This window comes from Squalius cephalus, assembly GCF_949319135.1.
Source record: "Squalius cephalus genome assembly, chromosome: 5".
Taxonomy (NCBI): Eukaryota; Metazoa; Chordata; class Actinopteri; order Cypriniformes; family Leuciscidae; genus Squalius; species Squalius cephalus.
Genome location: NC_137126.1, coordinates 8852337 through 8865699, shown reverse-complemented (window position 1 = coordinate 8865699; position 13363 = coordinate 8852337). Strand labels below are relative to the sequence as shown.

The window sequence follows — 13363 nt, the reverse complement described above, 5'->3', positions numbered from 1 at the left end:
CATTTTTGTTCCTCATTATTGTACACACAGCACCCCATATTGACAGAAAAACACAGAATTGTTGACATTTTTGCACATTTATTAAAAAAGAAAAACTGAAATATCACATGGTCCTAAGTATTCAGACCCTTTGCTGTGACACTCATATATTTAACTGCTGTCCATTTCTTCTGATCATCCTTGAGATGGTTCTACACCTTCATTTGAGTCCAGCTGTGTTTGATTATACTGATTGGACTTGATTAGGAAAGCCACACACCTGTCTATATAAGACCTTACAGCTCACAGTGCATGTCAGAGCAAATGAGAATCATGAGGTCAAAGGAACTGCCTGAAGAGCTCAGAGACAGAATTGTGGCAAGGCACAGATCTGGCCAAGGTTACAAAAAAATTTCTGCTGCACTTAAGGATCCTAAAAGCACAGTGGCCTCCATAATCCTTAAATGGAAGATGTTTGGGATGACCAGAACCCTTCCTAGAGCTGGCCGTCCGGCCAAACTGAGCTATCGGGGGAGAAAAGCCTTGGTGAGAGAGGTAAAGAAGAACCCAAAGATCACTGTGGCTGAGCTCCAGAGATGCAGTCGGGAGATGGGAGAAAGTTGTAGTAAGTCAACCATCACTGCAGCCATCCACCAGTCGGGGCTTTATGGCAGAGTGGCCCGACACATGAAAGCCCGCATGGAGTTTGCTAAAAAAACACCTGAAGGACTCCAAGAGATGGTGATAAATAAGATTCTCTGGTCTGAAGAGACCAAGATAGAACTTTTTGGCCTTAATTCTAAGCGGTATGTGTGGAGAAAACCAGGCACTGCTCATCACCTGTCCAATACAGTCTCAACAGTGAAGCATGGTGGTGGCAGCATCATGCTGTGGGGGTGTTTTGCAGCTGCAGGGACAGGACGACTGGTTGCAATCGAGGGAAAGATGAATGCGGCCAAGTACAGGGATATCCTGGACGAAAACCTTCTCCAGAGTGCTCTGGACCTCAGACTGGGCCGAAGGTTCACCTTCCAACAAGACAATGACCCTAAGCACACAGCTAAAATAACGAAGGAGTGGCTTCACAACAACTCCATGACTGTTCTTGAATGGCCCAGCCAGAGCCCTGACTTAAACCCAATTGAGCATCTCTGGAGAGACCTGAAAATGGCTGTCCACCAACGTTTACCATCCAACCTGACAGAACTGGAGAGGATCTGCAAGGAGGAATGGCAGAGGATACCCAAATCCAGGTGTGAAACACTTGTTGCATCTTTCCCAAAAAGACTCATGGCTGTAGTAGATCAAAAGGGTGCTTCTACTAAATACTGAGCAAAGGGTCTGAATACTTAGGACCATGTGATATTTCAGTTTTTCTTTTTTAATAAATGTGCAAAAATGTCAATTCTGTGTTTTTCTGTCAATATGGGGTGCTGTGTGTACAATAATGAGGAAAAAAAAAAAAAAGAACTTTTTTAAAAAAGAATGATTTTAGCAAATGGCTGCAATATAACAAAGAGTGAAAAATATAAGGGGGTCTGAATACTTTCCGTACCCACTGTATTAGTGCTGGGCAACGATTAATCGCAATTAATTAAGGGACATAGCACTGGCTGTCCATATTGTTGAGCCCTGATGTGTGTGATTTTAGGCTTGGTTTCAAAGACAGGGCTTAGATTAAGCTAGGAGTTCAATTAGGACATTTAGCTTTAATAAATGTGCATTTGAAAAAAAAAACATTACTGGTGTGCATCTTGAGACAAAACAATGGCAATAACATATTTTAAGATATGTCAGAGCAAGTTTCTGTCAGTTAATACAGCTCAAACATGCATTTTAGTCTGGGACCAGACTTAAGCCTTGTCTGTGAAACCGGGGGTTAGTGTTCTAAAATGTTGCAGGTCACTGAATATCTAATGCAAATACTTCTATCTGTTTAAATTATCACACCTCTTTCACCTTTAGTGAACGGCACCTTCGATCTAGTTGCAAACTCGGCTCCCAACATCCTCAACCTGTCACCCTACCCAACAGCGTTTGGCACATCATCGCCAAACTTCTTTGTGACCAAAGTTGGACCTCTGGCAGGCTTCCCCTGTAATCAGTCCTCCAATGATTTCTACTTTAGAGTCGGAGCCGAGGGGAAATGTACTGGCACCAACTGTAATGGAATATTACCTGATGGATCCATTGTTAGGTAAGACCTTTTTGTGTAGGACCTGCAATGTGAACCCCAGACTTCATAGTTTAACATTTCTAAAAACCCATAGGAAATTCTAAAGACAATTCATGTTGACTCTAAAATGCTAATTCTTTTCCAGGATTTAAGATTACAAAAGCCAACACAACTCTCCTTTCGATGTCATGTCGTCATTACTTAACTACATTTAGCTCAACTGTTAAAAAAAAAAAAAAAAACTTTTACTGCGAGTAGCGTTGACAAAACACAGTGACATAAGCAAAGCTCAGTGTATATTGTCAATAGTGTAACGATGAATTAAGCATAGCTCACACAGAAGTCACTTTCAAATAAAGAAGCTTTCTGTTGGTCAACACGACGAATCTGCATGACCAACTGAACCTGATGCGAAATCTGCATGGGGAAATTTTTCACCCTTGCATGAAATTCCCATTGACGTGAATTCCTATGTAAATTACTGAGTGGATTTCGCCCATGAAAATTCTCTTAACATTGGTAAATGTGAACAAATGCGACCACATTAGCGAAATTTAGGCTAAATTCATGAATCACAGCTCACACAGAAGTCCCTTTCAAACCAAGCAGCTTTCTGTTGGTCAACATGGGGAATTTGATCAAACTGAACAAGCAAAATCTGTTTCGCTCATGGAAACTGCCAAACATGCCTATTGTAATTACTTGATTTCACCCATGAAATTTCACTGAGTAATGGTAAATGTGACTGCACCTTTAGAAATCCTGATAATTTTATTGGTGTTGTTAAAAAAACTGCTTTAACAAGAAATTGATCATGGTTTAATTTGAGCAATATCACATGAACGAGTGCCACTGCTGAATATCTGCATTGCTGTGATGATATTCAGATCTACAGAACGCTTGCAAGTGTAAGATTTCTTTTATACAACGGCTAAAGTTAATTAGATTTAGACACAACATTGGCTGTTTTTTCCTTAAACCGAAAATAGTTTTAAAAGAAGTCAACCTTTGCCATTTTCTAATCAACAGACAGTAGTTGAATTCGTTCTTGAATTAATCAGTGCGTTAGAACTAAACATTGAGTGAATGATTCAACGATTCACTCATAAAGACAGTCACGTGTCGCCACCTACTGGTGTAACAATGTTACCTGCAGAAAGAGTCATTGAAAAATCCCCAACATAATGCACAGACTGCAGTATTTATTTATTTACAAGACTCTACAAAAGTATAATACTTCTTAAATGCTTGTATTCTCCTGCAATGCTGTCCTTATTTAAAATACTGTAGTTTCAAAGTAGCTTAAACACTGGATTTAAGTTTGCTGTTAATGTATTGCAACTGTTTTTCACTTTTTGTTTTTCACAGTTTCAAGTATCTTCTTCTCGATGTGGACAACAAGATTTTTAATTCGTCAAACTGGTCTGAAAGCATTCCTCTTAAGACAAGTAAGAATTCATAATATCAAATCATTTGAATTACCACTCTGCTAAGTAATATTGGAATAATTCATATCTTAATAATCTGTTCATACAGAACAAAACCCTGAAAGCATTAACACTGGTCTAAGTGCGAGATCTGGTGCCATGGTTGTCATTATTGCCATCCTATGTGTGGCTGTGGCTCTGCTTTTACTCCTTTTCTTCATCATGTTATGCGTAGCCTAGTAAGTAAATCATTTAAATCATGTCCACCTCACAAATACAGTGGTCCCAAAATATAGGCACTTGAATCACACTTTAAAATGATTTAAAAATGCAATTGCTAGTTTATATCTTTTCTCAGAACTGTGAGATATAAACTCGCAATTGTGAGTTATAAAGTGCAATTCTAAGGTAAAAAAAAAAAACACTTCTGACTTTATAACTCGCAATTGGGACTTTATATCACTTAATTCAGAATTGCAAGATGTAAACTCGCAATTGTGAGAAAAAAAGTCGCAATTACCTTTTAGATTTTTTTATTCTGTGGCGGAAACGAGCTTCAATACTCAATATATGATTGCATGTAATGTCATCTAATGCCAGTGCAATTCATTTTCCTAACATCTGAATCTTGTCCATCCAGCTGTTGCAAGAAAGACAAATCCCAAGCGACATCTCCCATGAGAGTCATGAACTCAATCCGTATCCCCCGCTATGACATCCACAGCCTGAGGGGGAAAGCACACCCCTACGACAACCCAGGATACGTGTCGGAAGGGAAAAATTATTCCACATCTGAGACTTTGCCCAAGTCTGGAATACAGACACAGAAGCTGTGAGCTCCATAGACACCATCATTGCATAGCCAATTCCAAGGGAAGCTAAATTACTATGCAGTATTTCCTCTTTCAACAAGTCACAAGGCAAAATAGAGGAACTCTATGACACTCACATCAGAACTATTCCCTGTATAACTGTTTTCTGTGTAATATCATACCAGAATGGTTGTGTTGAAAAAGTTGATATTTTAGCCATTATCTTTTGTAAACTCTTTTGGCCTCAGTATTGTAAGCGATCAAAAGAACAGATTGACTACAACATGCAAATTCACTAGATGGCGCTGTTTAGTAACCAAGCAGATGTGGAACTGTGACAGTCATAATTTACTGGTATTTACTGGTGCAGTTTTTCCTAACCTTCATATGGTTCAAATAGGCTTAAATATCCTTTTATCAACACCGAACCAGGAATTTGTTCCTTTTAACTGGATATTTGGTAACTATACAATAGAGTCTCAATTGTATACAATTGTTGTCAAAGCGTTCATTAACTAATGTTAACTGATAAACATTTTTATCTTAAGAAGTGTATTATTAAATGTTGAGATAAACATTAACTAAGATTAATAAATGCTGTAGAGTTGTTCATGTTAAAGTCCCCCCTGTGGTGAAAATCAAGCTTTAAATATTGTTTATATGTAAGTGTGTGTTTTTTTTTTTTATATATATATATATATATATATATATATATATATATATATATATATATATATATATACTTTAAAGTGCCCCTATTATGCTATTTTAAAGTTTCCTATTGTTGTTTTGGAGTCTCCTACAACAGGTTTACAAGCATCAAAGGTCAAAAAACATTCATTTTCTCATTATATACATTTGCAGATCACTACATTTTCAATGATTCCTCAAACGACTCGTCAGATGAATCAATCTCTCTACATCCCTTCTTTCCGTGAGCTACTCTGTTCTGACTCGGTCTGTTGTGATTGGTCTAAGTTGAGCCATGAGTTGACATGATTTATATTATAGTTTTAGCTTAAATTTTATATAATAAAGTAAATTTCCTGAAATCTAAATATTAATCTATATTTTCTTAAAACCGACTTTTATGACAAGTACTTGGAGTAGGTACTAGTCACTATTTCATTTACTATTAGTATTATTGTGTATATTATTATGCAATTGATATTACATTGTATTTGCTATTATTATTATTATTGTTGTTATATTATACCACTTGCGATTATCAATCTATTATAGTTATGCTGTTAAAATATTGTACTATTCAATAGTCACTATTTAACGTATTATGTTTTATATTCTGTCATTGATATTTCATATTCCATTGCTATTATTATAGTATTATACATAAACTATGCTATTATCAATATATTATTATATTGTTGTACTTATGATATTATATAATTATACTATTCATTACTATTTTATTTGCTGTATACTGTTTTTCTATTTTATTGACTATAGCCTACACTAAACTATTTACTATTACTTCTCACTTAATCTTATATTTACTATTTTGCATTGGACTGTATTACCATATCATATGTATTACCAAAAAAGATCCATCAGTTATCTTCGTCATTGTATATTTGGAGTATCTATAAATATCTATCATTTAAGTGCTATAAAAATACAGAAAGCAGCCTACCGGTGTGATTTGTAATTTGCCGAATTGTTTCATTTTCTCAATCGCGGTCAATTCTAAGTAGGCTCAGAGCCCGTCTACGGAGAGCCTTGGCACTTCCTATTAGACCCATTGTATCGATCTTGGTTGCAGTTCGTTGGTTACAGTTTACAGTTACTGTAAATATAGAGTTACAACTACGACTAGAGTTGTTTACATAAAATGCACCGTGAACATTCATGTTTGCCCTGTGATCGGCTACAATTCGCTCCGTGCATGGAGACCGTTGACGTTCAAACTTGAGTGTGTGTACTTCCAGTGAAAACTACGGTGATCTAACAGCGAGAGCGAGAGACAACAGCGACCGAGTTCCATTACCACAGAGATATTTTTTCACAAGGAGTGTTTTTAGGATTCAAGAGAGGTGACTTGCCTTTCAGAGGACAGCCTCAGCCTCAGCACTTAATCGTTGTGTGCCGGTACCATTTCGTCACGTTACAACAGAGAAGTCAGCTTCCATGCGGTCCCCGTTGACGCCGCGGGACGGGCCGAGTGGATACAGAAGATCCGGAGTGATGACTTCAACCCGATCAAATTTTTAAATGCATATGCTTTTCAGTGTATTTCACCTGTGCGTTTATATGCTTTCTATTACTGCATTTATTTTGTGCAAGTGAGATGAAGATCTGTTCCATAAATAATAATAATAATATGTCTGGTGTTTATAAGCAGCACATGTATTGTGTAAAATATACACAAACTTACCTTTATTAAATTGTTTGTGGTACCTACCGTAAAAAATTAAAATGTAAAATATGTGATGATAATGTTGATCGAGCATTGATGTAAGAAAGAAAAAATATATGCGCAGAATTGAGAAAATAGTATTTATGGATATAAATTAGCCATGTGAATGTTCACGGTGCATTTTATGTAAACAACTCTAGTCGTAGTTGTAACTCTATATTTACAGTAGGCATAATTGTCATTGCGTATGTGTATTCAGCATGAGTCAAATACAAACTTCTGTTCGTGAACAGTTGTATTTCATTCATTAATCTGACTATGCGTCCGTGCATTTAATTGCCATTTGCTCGTGTGATAGTAATATGGATCTTGGTAGTATTTTAAGTGATAATTGATTCTATAAACAACTATAAAAGATAAATTTCGTCTTTCTCCGTCTCCCTGCACCGGGCGTAATGCGAAACCGGAAGTGTCTTAGCATACCCTCGCTGATCCGAAATCCAAAATGGCGGCTACGTGCAAGTAGCGAATTAGAATTCCACTGGAGGTGATCGCGGGCGAGTGCAGACTGAATGGGAGTCTATGGGGCTAGACGGCTAAATGTGTCTCTTTCACCCGATTGCCGTTGAGAAATCTCAGATTTTATTGTAGGTTTTGCAAGTTCAACATGGGTTATAGGTCGAAAGTTGAATGAACGAGTACTTATTTCTTTTCGATTTCTTACAGGTTGAGTTGTTGTTGCCCATAACACGCTAGCATTCTGCTAATGACGTCAGCATTCTGACGTCATTGACATTTTAAAATACTTTTTAAGCCAAATAAGTGACTCTAAAAAATCTAACACCCAGCAATGTGTAATTTATTTGCATCTCCTTTCGAATACAACATTCAAATTACTAGACAAAAAATTATATCCTGAGAAAAGTGGATTTTGAGGGTTTTTCGCCATAGACCTCCATTCATTCTGCACTCGCCTGCGAGCGCCCCCGCATGGACAGAGACGTGTTACTGCAGCCAGTCCAGAAACCGGAAGTAAGCAGAGAGTGCCAATTCTCTTCCTATTAGACATTCTCTGGTAGGCTACAAGAAAATCGGGTTAAAGACAGAAAATGCTTTTTCCACAATAAGAAAACTTTAATTTAATGTGAAAATGTAATTATATCTCAGTATGGGGGTCTTGACAATTCTTATCCAAGAATAAAAGCCAAATACACGACAAGCCTGAGCTTTGACAATTCCTTATTAAAAAATATTTTATAAGTCTAACTATCGAGATTTTAAATAACTAGAGATGGAACTTTTTGTACACCACGTAGCCTACAAACCACTGAAATCGGTTGATACATGTAAACATTATTTTTGTTTTTATCCAGAAAAACCGCAGCTCACCCGTTTGCATTTGTTACCAGCGCCCTCAGCAATATGGCGGACGCGTTGACATATCGCAGCCATCTATTATGTATCGCAGCAACGTTCCAAAGCGGCCAAAATGGCGTCTATGAATTTATCTATATAGAGCTGGTAAGTCCCGCCCCCTCCGCTAACCCCGCTGGACCTCTAGGTTGAAAAATCGCCAATGCAAGTGAATGGGAGAAAATAATTTGATACGGTTAGACTTTGTGTGAGAGCACTTTGTGGACTACAACTCTTCGATGCTTTTGACGCGTTTGAAACGTCAACACCACCACTCGCACACGGACACTAGCTCACGGATCCCGCTAAACATGGCTGTGTCTTTGGTGCACTTCACCGCCTTCTTTCAGGAAGAGGACAAAATTGTTGAGGTTGGCGAAAACCACGGGTAAGTCAACTTTATGGGGTGACGTCACATAGGCGACATGTAGTCTTTCTCGTTATGTCTTTTCCACAACTGCTAGCCGAAGAATCATACCATATACTGTCAAACTCGTAACATGAGAAATTATATAAAAAATTCACAGACAACATATGTTCACATTCATGGCACAATTCAAACGGGACCAGAAAATAATTATTTTCTCCCAATCACTTGCATTGACGACTTTTCAACCTAGAGGTCCAGCGGGGTTTTACGGAAGGGGCGTAAGAGCTGGTAAGAGCTGGTAAGTCCAGAGCCCGTCTACGGAGAGCCTTGGCACTTCCTATTAGCCCCATTGTATCGATCTTGGTTGCAGTTCCATTAGAAATCCACTGGAGGTGATCGCGGGCGAGTGCAGACTGAATGGGAGTCTATGGGGCTAGACGGCTAAATGTGTCTCTTTCACCCGATTGCCGTTGAGAAATCTCAGATTTTATTGTAGGTTTTGCAAGTTCAACATGGGTTATAGGTCGAAAGTTGAATGAACGAGTACTTATTTATTTTCGATTTCTTACAGGTTGAGTTGTTGTTGCCCATAACACGCTAGCATTCTGCTAATGACGTCAGCATTCTGACATTTTAAAAGACTTTTTAAAGCAAATAAGTGACTCTAAAAAATCTAACACCCAGCAATGTGTAATTTCTTTGCATCTCCTTTCGAATACAACATTCAAATTACTAGACAAAAAATTATATCCTGAGAAAAGTGGATTTTGAGGGGTATTTCGCCATAGACCTCCATAGCGCCCCCGCATGGACAGAGACGTGTTACTGCAGCCAGTCCAGAAACCGGAAGTAAGCAGAGAGTGCCAATTCTCTTCCAAATATACAATGACAAAGATAACTGATGGATCTTTTTTGGTAATACATATGATATGGTAATACAGTCCAATGCAAAATAGTAAATATAAGATTAAGTGAGAAGTAATAGTAAATAGTTTAGTGTAGGCTATAGTCAATAAAATAGAAAAACAGTATACTGGCTAAATTCTTTGCTAATTGTACAAGGACATTAATTCATCACTGAGAAACGTCCTGTTCGAGGCGATGGATGTTGGAATAACTAGTTCTTCCAATGTTCCATCATCGGATTCGCGCTCGCATTGATATGGTAAAATCGACGTCATTGTTCGTTATGTTTACGGTGTAGGAAGCATATCCGGTTGTTAAGTCGTGACGTAACCACTCTCCGATAATACTGTTTCCGGGTCCAAAGTCCGCGTCCTCTCTACCTACCTACCGCTTTCGCTAGTGTTTGTACAACCCAGATAGCAAACTGACATTGAACCAACATGGAAACGACGTCTCTCCTGACATTGAAACAACATCACTTTGCTCATCGAATTAACGTTGAATCAACGTCAGACACGCCATTCAACCGCATTTCAACATTGAATCAATGTTTTATTTTCAACGTAATAAATAGTAAAGATTGATCCAACGTTGAAATTTGATTGATGATTGATACTAACCTTTACAACTAAGAATCAACGTTGAATCGACGTCTGCCTGCTATCTGGGAATGCCGCAGTGCTGTGTCCCGTGTTGTTTTAACAGATCTGAGTTAAAAAAGACAAGTGAAATTCAGCTTTCATTTAACCGATTTCCCTGTGAGGACAAAGAGAAGAGGAAATGGCTGCAGTTGATAAGGTAAGTTACAAATCTTAAACGAATGAAGACATTTTGGCGCCAGTGGGTGCTAACGTTAGCACCCACTGGCGCCAAAGCAAAACCAGTGCTTTGAGAAAAAGTCTTATGTAGTCTACGATTTTTCAACCTAGAGGTCCACTTGGGGTTTTACGGATGGGCGGGACTTACCAGAGAATTCCATATCAATGCTAGCGCGAATCCGATGATGGAACATTGGAAGAACTAGTTATTCCAACATCCATCGCCTCGAACAGGACATTTCTCAGTGATGAATTAATGTCCTTGTACAATTAGCAAAGAATTTAGCCAGCAAATTTTTTTTTTTTTTTAAACAGCTTTCTATTAACTTACATACAAACTCATTATAAAAACATTTTAGTTCATATTTCTACCATACTTATCTTTTTGAGCTGAGTTGAATGAGTGAGAACACTTTACAATAAGGTTTCATTAGTTAACATTAGCTAACTACATTAGTTAACATGAACTAATGATGAACTGCACTTCTACAGCATTTATTAATCTTTGTTAATGTTAATTTCAACATTTACTAATACATTATTAAAATCTAAAGTTGTATTTGTTTACATTAGTTAATGCACTGTGAAGTTACAATTAACAAACAATGAACAGTTGTATCTTTATTAACTAAGGTTAATAGAATCGAGTTTTCAAATTTGCAAAAACGATTTTCTTTCAATTCCTTTTGATGTCCTCCAGTAATATTTTGTGTGGAGGGTCTTCAGTCTGCTTGTGATGAGTTCTGGGCCAGGTATGAATTGAAATCTAAACCAAATCAATAGGGTCTACTCTTACTCTTTTGTGAACACGCCTTTTGAGTGTAAACTCAAAATACCAAAGATGAGTTTAATACCTAATTTAAAATAGGTTTTGTTTGTGTGCCTGTGTGTGTTTGACTATACTTGTTAGGTCCAAAATAAGATCTCATTTATTATGTTAGGGGCCTGTGTGTGTATGTGTTTCATGGCTGTTTAGATGACTATAAAACATTTCTTGAACTTGAACATATGTTTAAGTGCTTAAATTTGCTAATAAAAGTTTGAAAACCCCTGATATAGGCGATCTCCCAAATTCATATATAGTAGATTAACTTTTAAGTTTGATGGTTTTATGTTCTCTGCAACTTATAATTGACTGTACTTTATGGTTGACACAAACAATCTTAATTTAATTTTCAAATTGTTTTTAATTATTATATTATATTATATTAAACTACCGGTCAATTGTTTGAAGGAGATTTTTTTAATGTTTTGAAAGAAGTCCCTTATGTTCACCAAAGCTGCATTTATTTGATAAAAAAAAGTAATATTTGTGAATTAAATATTACAATTTAAAATAACTTTTATATTTAAATATATTTTCAAATATATATTCTTGTGATGGCAAAGCGGATTTTTATTATTGGTGCATTTTTTTAGCGCAATTTTCCTACGGACAAAATTGCGATTGTTAACTCATGATTTCTGTTCTGTCTGTGCGCACCAATCTTGCACTTCTATCTCCTCCTCAACCAGACCACCTAGAGACTTCGGGTTTTCGGCATTATGTTAAGGAAGGTCTAATCTCGGGAACGCACACAAAAAAAAAAAAAAACATAAAAAGATTTACTATCTCTTAGTGTTGTGATCCCATGACATCAGAAAATTGCGCTAAAACACTCACTGAGTTTTTATTACTTGTTTAAATATATTTTCAGGGTGAAAGTTTTAACATGGAAAAGAATTATGTTTCGTCACAGAGAGGATGTCCCTTTGGAAAACAGCTCGATAGAGGAGAGAACTGACTCCCTTTGCAAGTTCATTGGATTTCATGGAGCCATTTTTGACCCTCACCGGACCAGAGGAAAACAGTGTTTTGCTTGTCGCGGCTCTCTGATTGGTGGAATTTTCTGTACAGAAATCACCCTGAAATGATGGGTAATGTAGTTTTTCCACCACAAAATCAGCTGTTAAACACGGTTATTTTAGAAATAATTATTTTAGATACTAGTTGCAATATGTTATCGCCAAAAATCTATTTCCCTATGGAGAGTTTTACTTCCAAAACCTGACTGTTGCTCTCTATTGCAAGGATTCTGGAGACCACTTAAATTAAAAATTGATACATTTTGGCTTGCCAAATATTAGATCCCTTTCTACTAAAGCACTTATTAATTGTTAATGATATGATCACAGATCACAACCTAGATGTGCTCAGTTTGACAGCTAATGTGTACCTGAGTGCTGCCTAATTTACTGCTCCACTCATATATGCATCTCTCTGCACCTCCTGCTACCTTACACTGGCAGGCGCCCTACTGTCCTCACTCGAGGCACACAGGCGTAGACACCCATTAATGAAGACATGCCAATTACTATAAGCAGGCAGACACAGACCCTGACCCATCAACATTGTACATACCAGAATGAGTTTTATGCATATCGAACGCCCTTATGACACAATATGAAGCAGTTCATAGCACAGCAGTTTTGACTCTCCAGACTGTCTCTTAATCAAAAGATTCCTCAAGGAAATTAATTATAAAGAAACAAGCAACCACTGTATTCTGAAGGCATATTGTTATACTCTATTACACAGCGAGTATTAGTTGTAAATAAGTTGTGTAAAAATGGTAGCTTGAAGGCTGGAGACAGGCTATTTCTGTCATTTAGAGATTTGTTTTATTGTATGTGTAATAAATTCAGACTCAAATTATGTAAAAGAAAAAAAAAGTTTATTTGAAAATACAGCAAAATATTAACTCAAATGACTTGTGTAAAACTGGAATAATTAGCAAATGAACAAAATGGTTGAAAGACTGAAAGAGAAGTTAACAAGACTGACTTTGTTCTGCCTTAATTCATTCTTCATTTTCACAATAGCAATTTTACAAAATGGCAACAGAGTTAAAATAATTTATTTTTACATTATGACTGTCTGGAATCTCCTGGAGGGTTATAAAATGGAATACCACATCTTCTAATGGTAATTTCCCATTGAGGTAAGTTGTACCATGTGCAAGTTTAAACATTTTGTTTAAGGTTGTATGTCTTCCATTTGAATTTATTATTCATAGAATTTCATGTATATCACTTTTTTTATATATAT

General features: G+C 36.9%; 1 protein-coding gene across 1 annotated transcript in view; it reads left to right on the top strand.

The window, feature by feature from the left end:
• The window catches only part of upk3b (uroplakin 3b), a 12311-nt gene extending 7253 nt beyond the window's left edge, over positions 1–5058 (top strand). The window contains exons 3-6 of the mRNA XM_079872227.1: positions 1945–2176; positions 3524–3603; positions 3692–3821; positions 4223–5058. Coding sequence (XP_079728353.1) covers positions 1945–2176; positions 3524–3603; positions 3692–3821; positions 4223–4418 — 638 coding nt within the window. The 3' untranslated portion in view covers positions 4419–5058. The remainder of the gene's footprint in view (positions 1–1944; positions 2177–3523; positions 3604–3691; positions 3822–4222) is intronic.
• Positions 5059–13363: the final 8305 nt, after the last annotated feature.